Here is a 19,080-nt window from a genome sequence, read left to right as displayed (position 1 = left end):
GTTGTCGACAGCTCCACCACACACGATTATGATGCGGCACCGATCAACTTGCAGGACTTCATACAAAGCGTGTCGGGCAATGACATCTACGTCGAGTATGTCGCACCCACTGATTCCACGCAATTCGCCTTCGGCTCAAGCACTGCGGATGGTGGCGCCCTTCCCGGCACACTATTTCCACAGCTGACACAAAATTTCACATTTCAAAATTACTATACCAACGAGTCGAGCGAGGTGTTGTGCAAGGATGTTTACCATCCGGACGACGATACGCGACTGGAGTTCTGGGTATGCGGTGTCGTCCTAAATATTGTTGGCATATTTGGTATAATTGGCAATATTATCTCAATGATTATACTATCGCGTCCACAGATGCGTTCCAGCATCAATTACCTGCTCATCGGATTGGCGCGTTGTGATACGACGCTGATCATTACGTCTATGCTGCTCTTCGGCATACCCTGCGTGTATCCCTATTCGGGGTATTTCTTCTACTATTACAACTATGTTTATCCCTTTATTTCACCGTCTGTCTTTCCTATCGGCTTAACAGCGCAAACGGCCAGCATCTATATGACTTTCACGGTCACATTGGAGCGTTACGTGGCCGTCTGCCATCCGCTGAAGTCGCGTGCGCTCTGCACCTACGGACGCGCCAAGATCTACTTCATTGTGTGCTGCATATTCTCGCTGCTCTATAATCTGCCACGGTTTTGGGAAGTTATGACAGTGAGCTATCAGCCAGAGGGTAGCGAGATAGTCTATCACTGTATACGTCCGTCACCGTTGCGACAAAATCAGTCGTACATCAATATCTATATACATTGGTGTTATCTGATTGTCAACTATATTATACCATTCCTGACGTTGGCCATACTCAATTGTCTGATATATCGGCAGGTGAAGCGCGCGAATCGTGAACGTCAGCGGTTGTCGCGCTCAGAGAAGCGAGAAATCGGTTTGGCAACCATGCTTATATTCATTGTGATAGTATTTTTCCTCTTAAATTTCCTCGCACTTGTAGTGAATATCGACGAGGCATTCTATCATAAAATCGATCATTCGCTTACGAAAATTTCCAATCTGCTGGTGACGATCAATAGCAGCGCGAATTTTCTCATTTACGTAATCTTCGGCGAAAAATTTAAACGTATATTTCTGTTGATTTTTTTCAAACGCCGCCTCAGCCGCGACCAACCCGATCTTATACACTACGAGAGTTCTATTTCGAACAACGGTGACGGTACGATAAATCATCGTTCATCGGGCCGTTTCTCGCGACACGGTACGCAACGCAGCACAACCGGTACATACCTCGTAACAGCCGGCAGCGGCTCGAACAACAGTACGCTGAAGAATGTGCGGCTGGTGCAGACCGGTTCGCCGGGAGTAGTGAAGATCAAACGCAATCGTGCGCCATCGCCGGGACCAGTTGTCTACTATCCGGCGAGAGACGTTCAACGCACAACTGTTGTGACGCCGGTGGCGTTAGCGTCCAACAACAATACAGCGCTGAGTTGCGATTGGATCGACGGCAAGAATGGGCAGATGACATCGGGTATCTGAGATCGGTGGTAGTACAGTGGAGCTCAGATGCGGTTGGGCGGCGAGAGTGTGTCAGAAGTGAAAGTGTATAGCTGTAGATATTAAGTTTATATAAAATTAAAAAAGTGAAATGACTTATAGTTAGAAACAAATTCAATTTTATTACGCGATTACCTTCGAAATTTCTATACGGACATGTATACATATAACCATAAGAAAAAAATATTGATTTTAGCGTTGATGCTTGCTATTTGTTAGCTGCTTAAATATATCCGTTTAATAGCATAAAAAGTGGCCTATCCGTACCGTCCATTAGGGGTGAGCACGGTTTTAGTTCATTGAAGTTGTATTTTTAAGTTTCTAATGGTAGCTAAGTCATATGGCGCTTACAATGGATGGACTCTACTCCGAATTACGAGAAAAAAGTACAGAATAGCCATCGACATTGTGACTTTATCCCAGAGTGACGTTGCTAACTAGTTTGTTGTGAGGGACTGAACGGAAAGCTCTTTTCATGTTTACAAAAAGATAAAGGCAAGACCTTGTAAAACGGTTCGAAAACGCACGCATCTCGGAAAATGGATCAAGAACACCCTTCTTCAGAAGGACGCCACATCTCATCAAATTGTTTACAAACGCCCTATCTCTGCTTGCATTAAATTGAATTTATATTGAGACAGTGGGTTCTTGGATCATAAATCAATAAACTTCCCCAAGTTACCTATTTCTTTCACGAAGTTCACTCACTCAAAAACAATCCGAAGAGAAATGTTTCATCGACAATTTTTAATTAGTTCGTTAAAAACTGAGTATAGCACAACAAGGGACACTGCTGGATAGATTTTATTTTTTTTTTCGTATTCTAAAAATTAAGTCTATAACCCTGAAGGCTCAAGTTACATATTGTCAACTTCACTAAAAGATGCTAAAAGTGCCTTGATAGCCGATTTCATATTTTCTACGGATCGACTGCAAATGAGCTGAAGGGAATAAATCTTTGTCAAGTCAACGGTCGTCGTTCATACGGGTTGTACTCTGACGTTTAGTCGTCCTCAAAACCAAGCCGATATTCCGTCCCTGTGAACATATTAATGGTGCACATGAGAATGCAATGACCGTTTAGATATCCAACAAGCAATATGATATGAGCTGTATTTAGAAAAAGGATACCCTTTCCAGCGATAAGATAACGAAACACATGTCTCGAAGAAGACCTATTGAGTCCCCAAAATAGTCGCCGTTCGACAAGAATAGATGATGAGACTTCTCTTCGTAATTCATCGGCTCATCCGATATCGGAATGGCCTGGCATTCAACAGAGTGTTGTATTCAGTCCAATTTCGTAAGTGGTAAATTAGACAAAATTTCACGGCTGGACCAAATTGGCATTGTCTACATGACACATTGGAAAGACTGAAATTTAGCACATGATTATTTTTGAAGTCAAAACATGAAGTGGCACAACCTTGAAGAGATCATCCTATTGGAGAGGACTCTGAAGCCCGCTTGGATATCTAAAAACCAACCTTTGTTCCAAGATAGTGTATTTGTCCAGATTTCGCGGCCTAATATTTTACACTGGAATTTTCTGTCATACCAGGGTTATTTCAGCTTAGATTAAAAAGGCCCTAAGTTTTCTGACACTGGGATTTTTTCAATTCATCTGTCAGCTGTATGCAGTTCCGATCACTCAAGACTGCTGTTGTTTGAACAAAATTATATAGCGGAGTATATCCCAGGGGCAACTGCAGAGACGGTGCCAAATAAGTTCTCATTGTTTCAGTAAAAAAGAGCAAAGCTGAAAATTTGGGGTTATTAAATTCTCTTTCGGTAATATTTTAAGTCTTGGTCACCAGCGGCAGTTAGATGTACGAACGTTTTATATACTTCTTGCGAACGGTATAAGAACCGATTAGTGTGGATTCATGGCCATAGCCAGGTAAGGGCAGGGGAAGGGCTCCAAAAAAAGCACACAATGAAGTCTCTTTAGACTCGATTTTACTTCCGTTCTTATCAACCGAATGTAGTTGAAGGCAAACTTAGTAGGATGCAAGGAAGTTAAATGCTTCAATGATTCTTTTTAATTTCGTTTTTTTTTTTGAAGCCTTCGACGAATGATCGGGTGATTTTGTTAGGGTTTTTGTAACGAGGTTAGGCTATAGAAAAAGGGTTTGGGTTTAGGCTATAGAAAGGGGTTTGGGTTTGGACATTTGAAAATATTGTTCCTATCGTGCGTCGTTTATTCGTATGTTAAAGAAATCTGAGGTTTGTGGGGTTAATTCTGGATAAGTAGGTGTTTAACCCGTTACAATATCCAAAACGGATATTTGTATTCACGAAATAGCTTTATCACGGTGAGACAGTCTGTCACAAAATATCAACGTTTGGCATGTGTGTGCATCATGCAGCCACTGCAAATTACCACAGAGCAGTAAATGCGGCGTACTCTCCTGAATTTCACGAGCGATGGCTTCGGCATAAGCAAAGTATTATCGTCCAGGAACATGGAAATGCTAGAGTTCCAGCGACCTATAGTCCTTTTGGAAATAAACCAGACAGTACTGGGTACTAACATACGAGATTTAGGCTTCTCATTAACTTACCCAAAAATTAACTGAGTGTAGTTACGAACATCCTCAGGGAACACTGCAGTTTAAGTCGACATCTGTACAGGTTAGGAATCTAGTAAAATTACCTCTGTCGTCAACTCAGCTAAGAAGACGCCACTGCACCTGCTATTTGAATGTGAGACAGTAGCGAGACGATGATCCTAAGGTCGCCGGTGCAGACGTCAATGCGCCGAAGCAACATAAGTCTCACGAACCCTATGTCGGTAATAAGAGTTTTGAAAGCGGTTTAAAGTCTAAATATGAAGGACGTGAACCGGGTGAAAATTTTTCGCGTTTAGGTTTAGCGGGTCCAGCCGTTTTTGTACTTTTCGAATGATTCGTAAAAACGAGTTTTTGCCTTTGAACCGGGGTTTGTCTTGGTAAAAACGAATATTAAACCTTTATCAGAAGTGGTTCGGTTTTCGCTTCGGTTCGTAAATTTGTGAAAAGTTTTGGCCCGGTTAATGGTTTAGTTACTTAGTAGAAAAAAGTGGTTAATCCATATCAAAATCGATTCACGCGCTGCTAATTATAGTGCGTATGGCTTAGCACAGAACGTAGGTTTGCCTGAACCTGATCTGTGAGATCTATTAAATTACTTCTTTTCTTTTTTTTTAGGCATATCGCAAACAATTTTCGCTAATCAGAGGAAAAAAACATTGCGGTGGTAATGGGCACAAAACATTTTAATTTTTATTGCATAACTACGCTAACTATTTTAAGTTGGCTACAAAATTGATAAATTGGAATAGTGCAAAGAAGTTTAAAACTAAAAAATTATTATTTACGTAGCTGACTCTCGACTTAATTTAATTGTGCGAAATTTAGAAAAAATTCAGTTCATGAAAGTTTATTATTTTTGGTATTTTAGCTGCAATAAAAAGCGCTAAATACATCAATAAATTAAGTAATTTAAATATAAAATACAACAACGTAAATATTCAACAAAGTTTCTACTACTGTTTACCAACAAAACACAGTCTGATGTAAAGTTCAATAAACACAAATGAAAATATATAGATTAATGTTTACTTACAACTATTGCAAATGGCATTAGTTAGCCAACTACAACAATTAAACAGACGAATTTATTCGTGTAAAATCCGTATATAATTGTATTTTAATTCACTGATACTTAATAACTATTTATAAACTGTTTACAGTTAAACAAATTCATGTACTCTCCGCACTTTCACTCCCCTTCATGTGTGTATGTATATATATTTATGTAAAAAAACAAAAAACATTGTAAAATATTATATTAGATTTAAATGTTAGTTGTAAATATTTAGCTTAAATTAATTAGCAAATAAACCTCTTAAATAATAAACTACCTGTGAGCCATTGTTCATTTTTTCGATTATACAGATATGTGCATAAATATATATTGTAGTTGTGAAATAATAAATACAGTGTATTCTACATAATTGTGCTACTTATTTATGTACTCGTACATATTAGGGTGTACATAAAAACGTTTATTTGGATTTTATTCAAAAATATTATTAAATTGTAATTATTGCGATAAAAGTTGCTGAAGAAAATGAAGTGAATATAAAAAACATAATAATTTTGTGAACAAAAACGATCGTTTTAAGGATACTTGGCTGCAAGCAGCAGAGAAAATAAACAGATTGAGTTGTTAAAAAAAGTAAATATCTCTTTATTTCATTAACTTTTATTTGGGTAAGTATGAGCAGTTAGTTCGGTAAAACTCTTTGCAAGTGCTAAATAGGTATTCGTAATATTATTGTGAGTATAACACCGTGTGACAGAAACAGAAAAAATGTTGAAACATGTGAAGAAATCAATATACTCACGAAACATAACTGTTATTGATTAAAGTTGTCATTGAAAAGTTCACTATGAAAGAAATTTTCTACAACTAAGTGATACATACAAGGACCGAAAATAATAGTTATTTTAAAAATTCCAATTCAAAAAGTCAGTCGGAAAGAATGTTAATCCCATATGATTTAATTTTGTTTTACTCTTTTCAAAAAAGTGAGCTATTAACCGATATTTTTTTACTGATAATTTTTCACACAATAACTTTTCACTTGAAACGGCCACAAGCTTATAAAAATTGTTGAATATAATTGTTATAAGGCCATAAAAATAACAAAAACAAATAACTTAAGGACGAGCACACCTAAAAAGTTAAACATTCTAATAATAGAAATATTAACAAAAACCAACAAAACCAACAACCACATGATCAAGTGAATTGCAGCGGAATAGCTGCGCTTGATTGTAGTTGGCTTAGCAAAGTGAAATAGTGGAAAATAAGCAACAAGAATTAACAAGACAAACTTAGCACAGTGCGTAGGCAACTGGCTGAGTCAGTGGTGATCGTCGGTTCGAATCCTACTGAAAGAAGTCTGATGAGGAAATGTGGTGATTTCCGAAATAGCTATCACTTCTACCATTTTTTCAAATTATTGTTGCTTTTCCACAATAACTTTTAACTTGAAACAGCCTCAAGCTCATAAAAATTGTTGAGTCAAAAGTAAAAGTTAAAATTGAACTTTTATTTTTTTCGGTCAAATATAAAAGTTAAAAATTTACTTTTATTTTTTTTGTTAACTTTTACATTTGACCGAAAAAATAAAAGTCAATTTGTAACTTTTATTTTCAACTGAAAAACATCGGTGAAAAAAAAACGATTATTTTTTGATTTTTTTGGAAAAAAGCATAACCGTTACGGTACCTGAATACATTCCAATAGATTTCTTTTTTCACCGGGAATTAAATTTGAAAATAAATTTTTATTTGTAATGTTTATGCAAAAATAAATATATATTTTTTTAATTTTTATTTTATAAATCCAAAATAACAATTCTTTTTGAAAGTTAAAATTTGAGTTTGAAAAGTTAAAATTTATTTTTTTGGTCAAATATAAAAGTTCAAATTTGACTTTTATTTTTTTAGCCAAAAGTAAAAGTTAAAACTTGAATTTTATTTTTTCGGTCAGATATAAAAGTTAAAAATTTACTTTTATTTTGTTTTGGTTAACTTTTACCTTTGACCGGAAAAATAAAAGTCAATTTGTAACTTTTATTTTAACTGAAAATATATCGGTGAAAAAATAACGATTATTTTTTGACTTTTTTGAAAAAAAGCATAACCGTTACGGTACCTGGATACATACCAATTGATTTCTTTTCACCGGGAATCAAATTTGAAAATAAATTTTAATTTGTAATATTTATGAAAACAATATATATTTTTGAATTTTATTTTATAAATCCAAAAGTGCAAGTGATAACTTTAGATGCCAATAATACTGCGGTAATGGCCTTTTTCGAGTTTAGCTCAAATAAGGAAGATTTACCTGATTTAATTTTATTGAGTTTTTTTTTTAAATAAATACAAAAATTAGAGGTCTCTATTAAAAAAAAAATTCAATCGTGATGTGAAATTTACATTATTCGTATTAAAAATACCTATTTCAAACGCCGCAACCAATATTTTAAACATAAATTAATTAATTTATTATATTTTGTATTATTATTTGGTCTACTGTTTTTTCACAATTTCGTTCTTCTTTGATTTTGATTTCGATTATCAAAATCATCGTTATAGTTATTTTATCATGCGTGAGAGTGTTATTTTGCTATTTGACAGCTCTAAAGGTTTTAGTCTGAAGACCGCAGACACCAGCAGGATATATTTACATTTTTTTCGGTAACAGCAATGTCTCACTTTCTTGGTGTTTTAATTAAAGTATAGTTGATTGTAAAAGAAAAGATCAACATTATTGTTGGATATTTTTCGGTAGATAATGGCTACAGCTGATGACATAAATGCAAGCAATAACTTTGTAAATTTTTCACACGATAATGATGACAATTATTTTGAAATCGAAGTGAAATGCAAAAAAGGAAAGTTTGAGGAAAGAGTAAACAAAAGAATAAAACAAAGTAGAATAAATAAATTAAAATTTGTTTCAAATATTAATTGCGGTGTTCGAAATCACATCGTGACTGAATTTTCAAATATACCTCTAATTTGAGTATGTATTTAAAGAAAAAAAACGCAATGAAATTCAACAAAATTTTCCTACACGGCATCTAGGTATAGCAGCGATTAATAATTTGATTAAATTAATCGATTATTTGTGTTCAATTTACTATTTAATTGTATCGTAGTTTTGTGTTTTATTAATCGATTAATTGTAAAATAATCGTATAAATATTTTCAAGAATTATGGATTCTGTAGCTGTCTAAAATTTTAAACAGCAGCAAGAATTGCTCTAATTCAGAGCATACAATAGTGTGAATAGTTGTGCATTTAATATTACATTTACATTGGACCAAAATGCGTGATTTGAAATCAGTCATTTGAAGGTGTTTACACTGCTTGATCCGCATTTGCTTTGACTTCTCATCAAATGAAAAGGGAAGACAAAAACAAAATGTATGTAAACAAACACTACATTTATTATATTGTTAACACTTTTTGGACACAAAAAGGCAATTATTCTTTGATTAAACTAAAAATGTGTAAAGCTCTTGTATAAATTAACAATTTTTACACACAAATTTCAAAGATTTATTTATTTCGTTGTGTTTGTTTTGTGTTTGAAAAATTCCAAATGTCAAAGACAAACCAAAGCTTTTGTGGAACTTTTGTTTCTGAGTGCGTTCAATAAAATAGTGCGTCAATTGGAATGCATTTGCTTCGTGATTTTGTTTAAATGCGTCGAAATGCGTCATTCTGGAAATGTGAATTTGTATGGAGAAATGCGTGATTTGGCCTCGCATTTGAGGTTTCTCGCCCAAATGACGCATTTGGGCTCAATGTAAATGTAATATTAGCCCATTGTAAATGCTACAAAATCAAAGGTCCTGATCGCCTTTTTCTAACAGCTGGTGCTACAGCCCAAAACTTTTGTTTTTGCAAATTAACAAGAGAATTCGATTTTCTTTTTGGAACAATATTTTTTATGCATACTCAATGTAAAAAAATGCCTATAAAAACTCGATTCATCTATTATTTATCAGTAATAACAATTAATTGCAATTATTATTTTTTTTTTGGATTTTGATTAAACGTATGATTAGTTAATCGATTATTTTACATTTTTTGCCATCCCTAGCGCTATCTAGCGCAAAACTAATAATAAACGAATATCAAAAATGAGTTCCACGTATCAAAAAACTCTTATATAAATATTTTCTAAGACAATTTCTCAAGAACTTAACCTTAATTGTGTACAAGGATTTAATTAAGGATATCTTCCTTATTTTAGCCGAACTTGAAAAAAGCCACTGATGTAGTATTATTGACATCTAAAACTATCACTTTCACTTGGTTCTACTCAACATCGAGCCAACAAGTTTGATATTGTCAGCTAATGTAATAGATACGTAGTCATGCAAGAAAAAGTTGCGTATACGCCGTGTCATAAATATTAAAGTTCTAAATTGAATTGGCAACAATATTATGCAGGTGGTTATGTGCAAAGTAGAAAAATTCGCACAATTTCCAGCAATGAGTATTGAACAGAAAAGTATTACAACTCGAGAACAAAAAACCCTACAAAAAACTGCCAATAAATTAGTATTTTTGTCAAAGCAATTTCAAGATTTAAAGCTTCGAGCTTAAAAATTAATTATTGTATGTTGAACATTCAACAAGGGAAGTAGTTAAATTCGAATCATTTTCAAACCATCGTATACCGTATTCAGCAGTGAAAATAGATTTAAGAAAACTCTGTTTGGAAAATATTTTTTAAGAGGGCTGCCACCTGTTTAAAGGTCAATTTTAATTTAATTAATAACTTTTTTTCGAAAATATTTTGCTTAGAGTTGCCGCATGTTTAAAAGTCACATTCGTTATTAAATTAATAAACAAAGCGAAGAATACTTAAGAAGGACATAACATTTTTGAAGAGAGTTGCCACCTATGAAAATATATAATAAAATATATATACATATAAAAAAGTAGCTACGAAAAACTAGTTTAGTTGAAATTGAATTTTTGTCTGAAAATTCTCACTTCATTTGCTTTATTTATTGTACATCTGGAAATAACATGAACATTTTTTTTTCAAACATAAAACTTGTTATTTTCAGCGATATATTTTGTTGCCTCTTTTGTTACATTTTAAAATATAACGGTAAAGTAAACATTACACTTACTGTGAAAACGACATTTAGTAAAATATAAAATTGTCGTCATTTCATTATTGTCCAGCATTTTATAGTTCAATTATAAGGGCATTCACAAAAGAGGGCACCACATTGCATACATCTCAAATATTCTAAAGCACTTAGTTCTTTGTTTCGCAAAATAGGAATTTACTTATAGAGATTTAAAAGTATGTAGTTGAATATTCATGACTAGTATTACAAAAGTATGTATGTAGGCTAGCATTCCCTTTGCTTCAAAACTGTATTGCGGCAAGCAGCATCTCAACAATGGAATTCTTTCCAAAGGCGACGTCATCCTGTGTTTTAAACAAAAGATTTTCATTACACAGTTAAATGACTTGCAAACTTACCACATATTTTTTAGATTTTCTTTTCGTCCTACGTTCGCTGCGACATATTTTATCCTCAGTGCGCATTTTTTTCTGACCCAGAAATTGCTACTCATTAAGTGGTAATGTTACTTTTTATTACTTGGTCGATGGAGACTTGTCAGCTATGCTTTTACCCGAACTGCTACATAGATATGTATGTATGTACTTGTATTAGCAAAACAGTAGCAACCATGGAGTCGGATAGCTTGTCGGTTCAATATATTAAAAAGCGAATACTTAGCTGTAGATGTGCATATACTTACTTATATATGTATACGACCATATGCCAACAAACTTACATAAATACCAACATATAGTATATTTTTTGTATGCGCTCTAATGCTGTTACATAGCTGCTGGTATACAAACATACGTACGTAGCATGTATTTTAATTAAAAATATCATTGCCAATATTATAGTAGCAGTTAAGAAGCCTTTTATAGGACAATTTCAGCGCTATGTAGTAAAGCTTTTAGCTCTAAGTTAGCTATCATTTAAAGTGAAACGAAATATTGCAAATGACTGGGGAATGCTTTCGTTACTTATACAAATACGTTTTGTATATGGGTCATTCAATATTTACACCTCACTATTTTTTTGGTGTTAAATATTTTATTTTTTTTTGACATTCTTTATCGAAAAAAGAGGACGCCTATTTTTATATTTCAACAGGATATTAGTAAATCTCGAAAAAAAATTCTGAGATTTTGAAATCAAAGAGAAGTATTTTCTTAATTTTTTTTGCAGTTAATATCCGATTTGTCGTCGAAAATCCGTTAAGTAATCAAATATAATTTTTTGTTTATTATACACCGTTTTTGCAATTGCAAAAAAAAATAATACAAAAATCAAACGGTGTGTAATTAACAAAAATAAAAAAAAAATGCAGCTTTTAATGCTAAAAATTATTTATTTAAATCAATCTCACGTTCTGATGGAAAGCCGAGGTAATTACGCACAATATATAAAATTGCTAAAATTGAAAAAATATACTACTCTGTGAATTCCAAATTTCGGAATTTTCTTTTCGAGATTTTCGAATATCATGATGAAATAAAAAAAAATTGGTGTCTTCGTTTTTTCGATAAAGAATGTAAACAAAAAAATATTTAATACCAAAAAAAAAAATATAGAGCTGTAAATTTTGAATGGAATGACCCATATATGTATATGTAAATATCTACAAAACCATATACAACATATCACTTATACCTAGAGCTACGTATATATGTGAAGTGCAACTCGAGTTGCATAAATGTGTTTACTGCAGCACAAAACGGGTGGCCACTTCGTTGTTGGCCATGTGTTGCTTGGAGCCCTGCAGTGCAATTAATTGCAGGTAATTGAACAATATGGCCCCACCAGTCCAAGCTCTGTTTATGAGCCATTGCAGGGAAAGTTTTATCGTAATTACTTCGTATGGATTTCTGTTAGATATATATGTATGTGTACATACGTAAGCTAGACTTGGATGGGACATTGATTGCACAGCTGGAGAAGCAAAATATCCATACTAGTAATTGTTCGTAAATTTTTAGCTGCGATATAAAAACGTAAAAAAGTGCTACATAAAAAAATAAAAGATATACAAATATGTATATAAAAGAGAGTCACATCGGTAGTACCGCGCTTAACTCGGATTAAGATGTTTTTTAAACCTTTGATGAACATGAAATGGTATTGTTGCTTTGAGGAAGGAGATATATAAATATCCCTAAAGCATCAACATCATGAAGCACTACTTTGTTATGTACAAAACAAAGACATCAACAAAAATTGACAAATACATAGATTAGGATGAGCCTGCCTGAAACTATGCAATAAAACAAATTAATGTACAGCATTAACAATAACAATCCCGCTGTCAAGTTTAAAAAGCGGCAAATCAGCTGCACTTGATAGTAGTTGACTCAATATCCATTTTTCCTGGATTAGCAACAAGAGTTTACGGGATGTATATAGCTCAGTGGTTAACGCTTCTGACTTTGCACATCGATGATACGGGTTCGATCCCTGCTGAAGTCTAGAAAAAAAGAAGTCTGATAAGGAGATGTGGTGATCTCCGCAATAGCAGCTTGAGCTTCTACCGCTTAGACTTTGTTGCTTTGTTCATTTCTCCTAATAAACATAATAGTGGTTCAAAGCTCAATAGCAATATTAAAATAAAATGTTAATAAGCCACACTAACATTGACAAATAGAAAATTTTAAATATTTTATTTATATTTATCTATCTTGAATTATCATTTAACATTACTGCAAACATAATTTACTTGAGTTTTAGAATTAGCAAAAATTGCAGAAATACATGTTTTTTGCAAGTTTTTACGATGAGTCACCACACTTTTTATTCTGACTGTAGTAGTTATTATATTCGTAACTGACTCCGTTCGAGATAAAACAATAAGCTAATAATAGAGCATTTCGAGGCCCTTCTGGTCTTATTAGAACTTAATAGACTACATATTTTGTAGAGTAAAACGGTAAGTAACACACTAGTATTTTCAGAAATTCTGAATTTGTATTTTTTTTGGACGGGAGATGCAAGATATACAATTTAACTCAGCAATTTCGGACCGAAAAAATGGCGGTATTGGTCCTTTTAGATGGTCTGAAAAGACTAATGCGTGCGGGCTCAATTATTCAAATCTATAATGAAACAACTGATAATCTCAATCATTTATAAAGCAATATTTTGTCACTAGTCTGAAATAAAAAAAAATATAAATCAGAAGAATAAAATGGCAGCAAAATAATTAGAAAATTATAGTTTTTCGACAACCACCACCTGGAACCAGTGTGGCTGGCCCATATTTATTTTAAATATACTAGTTTAATGAGGGTATGGGAAAAATTAATTTTTTTTTAAATTTGGCAAAGCCAAAAAAAAGTTTACCTTTTTCTTTAATATACTGTGTTAACCGAATTGGATTTACACGTGTTTTATTATTGCTTCTCGGTTTGCTAACGGTCCATATATATATACACATCCGTATTTACATACACATAACCTCAATACTCCAACCATTACTACGTTTGTATGAACTCGTAAATGAATCACGCACAAACCAAAACATTTGTGGCAAAATTTCGCAGAAGTTCGAAGCATCGAATTTTTATTGAAATTATGGCCAATGTGCTTGTATGGAAGTAGCCGTATGTAAATATGCAAAAATATACATACATATGTACATATAGTATGCATGTAAAGCAACATTGTTGATATAGTAAAAGTGTCGTGTATGCCTACGGTGACCATATTTACGGCAACCGAATACGGGACAAACTATTATTTTGCATTTTTTTCCACAAAAGCTAAAGGATTTTGAAACCTTTTCAATGTTCCTCGATTTATTAGCCGTGAAGCAGCATCTTTATTTGGCATATATTTTTCGATTTGATCTTTTGTGAAAGCAGCACGTAAATATTCAGTAACTTCACACATTTGTAGAACATTTTTTCATAAGTTTGTACTTTGTGCTCAAGATTTTTATCCCGCAAAATTTGTTACAAACATTATTAAGCAGGAAAATGTGATAAAAAACATCCGACTACTTTTGAAGCACGATTGGTATCAACGGTTTATTTTCAGACTCGGATCCGGGTAGCATCCGTAGCGAGCTGGATTGCAAAGCTAACCTTCGAAGGGTTACATTTCCCTTCAATCTTTGAGAACTTCTTTACTTTTAAAACATTCTCATGGTAGCCTTATTATTTGGAGTTTCTCATGCTGAAGATACAATCAGTAAAATGTTTTTTTTTTTCGTAGTTTCGCCTAATGAATAATTGTACGCGAGAAAAACAGCAAGCTGTGAGCATTTCCTTGTTGGTTTTGGAATTTTAGAGAAAATTTTAACCAAAAACTAAAATTTAAAGGCGAAATTCCCGACAAAAGTAAAATAAGCTGCTCTACTGCTGTTACCTGTTAAATATGCCTTGCGCCACACAGATCATTCAGCGTCAAATGCGTTGAAAAAAAACCTTTGAATAGCTAAATACTAGTGAAATTTCTTTCAAAATTTGAACTCGATTCATACTCACAAACACGCAGTTTTTATACGCAAAATTATAACTTCAGAGATCATCTACACACTTACATTGAGGAGCAAAACCGGAACAGTGATACATAATATGAATTTTCTTGCGATATATTTGCAATATATGAATACATTTATTGTAATCCAATTTCGGATTTCACATTTCCAATGTTTATTTCATCAGAAGGCCATAATAACAGTGATTTATACAAGTAGATAAAGAAGAAAATTGCAAAAAAAAACGTAGCAACTGGTTTGTTCCAGTTTTGTACCCCATAGAAAATTTTACCATTTGCTTGACTTTTAATAAATTGGGCGTTAGTCCGGTCAATTTAGACACTCGAGGTTACCAAATTCCCACCCAGCTGAAAATTGGTAGGATTGTTCAAAACACCATCATAAATGAAATCTAAAAAGTCCTTATCGATCCGATACCTGGAAAAAAAGTTACGCGGGGTCAAAGGTCACAAAAATGGGGTTGCCACGATTTTCAGCAAAACGGTAAGTTCATAATAAAATTAGTTTAGACAAAAATTGTAGATCAGATAATTATCTATAAAAAATGTGAGGTCCGCCCTTTTATCGCTTGCTTAGAAAACCAGAAAACGGACATTTGGCCGATATGATTTATTTTTTTATAGCGTGGACTTTATGGCCGTTTTGCAAAATCTTTTAGCTTTTTTTTTTCTTGGTATGTGCACTTAGAGCACACACAGCGAGAATCCCACGCGCCTTGATTAAAAAATTGCAGTAAATAAGCCAAAACTCCTCTTTGAATCATAAAATTCAGCAATTACTAAGAGGGTGCAAAACTGGAACAATCCAATTCATTTTTATTTGGTGATTTTTTTTTCTGAGTTTCCATATGCGAATCTTAAAATTTTTATTGGCTAACGTTTAGTTCAACATCGGTAAGGCGAAATGCAAATCTGAATTACCATAAAGTAAATAAACTGAAGAAGTACATTATCACAAATTTAACTTTCCGTTAAACTGTTCCAGTTTTGCTCTTCAGTGTATGTGATTCATTGGCATGTCATTTTTATCAGCAATTAAGACGCCAAAATATCGAATACGGGACAATAAAAAAAATACAGAACATTTGGCGTCCCGTATGAAATAAATAAATTACCAGGACAATTGACGAAAGAGGAAGACTGTCCCATATAATATAGCACGGATGGTCACCGTATGTATGCCGTTGTAAGCAGTACGATGATTTCGTATATCCGACAGTTTAGTTGATTCCATCCACACTTGCGCTGATAAGACTTGATTGTGCACAGTAAAGATTCCAATAGCAAATGAGGTGGGCGTGCATAATGTTAACACGATAATACGGCACATCCAAATACACATATGAGTGTATTCAAATGAACATGTATTTGCAAGTATGAATTTAAGAAATTGGAGAATAAATATTTAGTTTTGAATGATGTACGCCCTTAAGTTTTTACTTTGCAATTTTGTTTCATAAGGCGAACCTTGTGCGAATCTTAAGAGGCGTAAAATAAAGGAAGAAAGGTTTAAAATCGCATTTCGAGGGTAAAATATTCAATTTTTTAGTTAAATACTTATGTATGTTTTCTTGCTAATTGACTGGTGCAATAATCGATTTGGGCGAATTTAACATATTTAACATGTAAATAATTTTTGTTGCTCTTGGTAACTGGCGCAAATTAGAAAGCACTGGATCTTTCAAACGCCTGAAAGATATTTCCAAGGACCATAAATAACTTTTATGGTGCAATATTTCGAAAACATAAATGCCAATGTTTAAAAACTTTGATAGTACAGAGTTTTTAATGGGCTTCACTATCATCCTCATGATGTGCTGCACAAGGATCAAGGATCTTTCTTGCTTTTCAGTTAACTATTATTTAAGTGGATCTACTGAAAATCTCTTGGCCTTGGCTTGAGGGTGTCTTAAATATATAATTTGTTTGGAATTAGTTGTTTCTAACTTATGAATTTGATTAAAAATTGACACGGACAAATTCATGTATAGTTAAAGGATTAGGTTCGGTTAGGTCAGAATGTTGGCGGAAAAACTTTTACGTCCAAGTAGCAAATAAATGCCACCTCGACTGAATAAGTTATAATCAACCGGCCTGGTTGATACAGTTGAGTATGTTGTAGAGACTTGTATATGTATGTATGTCAGATAGTACTCGTAACTTTATGAACTCATATGCTCCTAGTATGGTATTTGTGCTCCTTGTTAGAACTGGAGATTTACGGTTTTCTGCTCGTGCTACAGAAGTCATTGTAGGCGATGCCCAGCCTGCTCGCGTGGATGCCAACCGGCCAGTTCCCAGTGAGAGTCGCTGCAGGCCTCGTAACGTCAGATATGGGTTTTCTTAATAAGTTGTGTTTTCTGTTACGGTTGTACACGGGCCACATGAGTTTGAATATACGGTAGCTTGCCGTCGTGCGCCAACTTTGATCTGTTTTCTGGAGATTGTGGAGAAATATGCCTCCGTATGGGGCTACACTTGGGGGTGAAATTCGATGCTCGATCGGGACCAATGTGGAAGCCAATCTGGTTTCCTCGTCTGTAGCTTCATTTTCTGGAACGTTGCGTTGACCAGGGACCCAAACTAAATCTAAATCGAGCTAACTACTTACTGTGTTTAAAAGAATCCTACACTCCTTGATTAGTTTCGACCTTGTTGTAAAAGTCGCCAAGGGCTTAATGGCAGCATGACTATCTGAGAACATGACTACGCGCCCACCGTGACATTAGCCACTACACTTGCAAAATAGGGCAGATGGGTTGGTCTTCTTGATACCAGGTATTCAGAGTGAAGGCCTGCTTCAACGCCGCGTTCGAGTTCGGAGCCATCGGTATACATATGATGTTTCCAGGCAGAGGTATCAAGTTCCTCGTCCCAGTGGGCTCTCGACGGAAGAAGAATGACTCCAAAAGGCCTATGACACTCTACTTCAGGTCGTATGTAATCAGTAGCCAGTCTCATCTTAGGTGGCAATCCAGAAATTATACTGCTATGCTCGATAGTTCTTTCTTTCCATATAGCCAGTTCTCTGGATCACTCCCAGATATTTCGCTTGTTTGCATAATCGTAGCTTTTGTCCATTCAATTTCTTAACTAAAATATACCTTATTCCTGGCAGTAAAGATTATTAATTCTGTTTTCTCTGTTTCTTCACTTTAAGACCATATTGCTCAGCCCAACGGCATGCCGCGGCATAGCTCTGCTAAAGTTTCAATAATGTTCCTTTTTAGCGATTATAGACTCCTCGACGCCAAGCTCGTCGAGGGATTATTCTAACCGAACATTTTTAACGGCGCCTTTTATGTCAAGAAAAGGCTGCGAGAGTATACTGTTTAAATTCGAGTGACGTCTCGACTGTTCTAACGACTCCTTGAAGCACCAGCTCGGTGGATTGTCCACGTAAATAAGCATGCTGCGCCTTAGACAAACAATTGCCTATCGAGAGTTTTGAGAACAAAGGAAGCAAAGCTGATTGTGCGAAAATCTTTAGCATATGCTCTCGCCTTCCAGGTTTTGCCATGAAAACCACTTTCACTCGCCTCCACGGCATAGGGACTTAGTTCATTTTAAAATTGATAAAAACTATGGCGTAAGACTTATATGGACACCAGGTCACACTAAAATTTCGTTCTTTCCATGCAACGTTTTTCGCTGTAGCTCTGACTCACGAGCCATTTCCTTAAATTTTTAAAAAGAAAATAATTTGAAGGAGCTGTATCGGCAGGATCTGGAGTAGAATACAGTTCCAATTCCAAAAGGTTGGTTTGAACCGTGGGTCACGAATTTTACTTTTCGCCATTTTCGGCGGAACTGACGCCGGTTGTCTGCCGTAAAAAAACCAAGCTAAATTACATAGTTTACGTAGAACTTTACGGTGGTCTACTAACAGTAGGTGTAATTTAAGCTGTTCGTTGCTTGTTACTATTTTGCCACATGCTCTATGCGGTAATAACTCAACTATCAACTCCAGCTTAACGAGGAGTACTCTTGCTTGAAGCCTGAAAGCATATACACACACTGCACTTAAGCTGTCAAACGATTTGACTGCACTACACAGAAACACCTTTAACATATTAATTGTCCCTGACATCCGTTGCTTTTAACTTGAGTAATGATTTCTTAATTGCTACTAATTCGTAATTGGCTATTATTAGAGTTGAGCGACACTTTAACTTTGTGTTGATAAGACTCCCTAGCTGAAGTCATCTCTTTAGACGCCATGCATTGCGTCAAAGTCTGTTGGGTGCCTAATTAATAGGCTTAAAATTACCATTAACACACATACTTTACATATACAAATGCAAGCACATGCCTGTTAGAGTATTACACCAAAAATTTGTGG

The 19,080-nt window shown here is 34.5% G+C and overlaps 1 protein-coding gene across 1 annotated transcript in view; it reads left to right on the top strand.

The window, feature by feature from the left end:
- The window catches only part of LOC118747115 (FMRFamide receptor), a 13,138-nt gene extending 11,031 nt beyond the window's left edge, over positions 1 to 2,107 (top strand). The window contains exon 2 of the mRNA XM_036481105.1: positions 12 to 2,107. Coding sequence (XP_036336998.1) covers positions 12 to 1,566 — 1,555 coding nt within the window. The 3' untranslated portion in view covers positions 1,567 to 2,107. The remainder of the gene's footprint in view (positions 1 to 11) is intronic.
- The last annotated feature ends 16,973 nt before the right edge of the window (positions 2,108 to 19,080 follow it).

The sequence above is a fragment of the Rhagoletis pomonella genome, unplaced genomic scaffold, assembly GCF_013731165.1.
Source record: "Rhagoletis pomonella isolate Grant_MI unplaced genomic scaffold, Rhpom_1.0 Rhpom_scaffold_00011, whole genome shotgun sequence".
In the NCBI taxonomy this organism is placed as follows: Eukaryota; Metazoa; Arthropoda; class Insecta; order Diptera; family Tephritidae; genus Rhagoletis; species Rhagoletis pomonella.
Note: the sequence above shows the minus strand (reverse complement) of the source record. Positions and strands in the feature narration are given on the sequence as shown.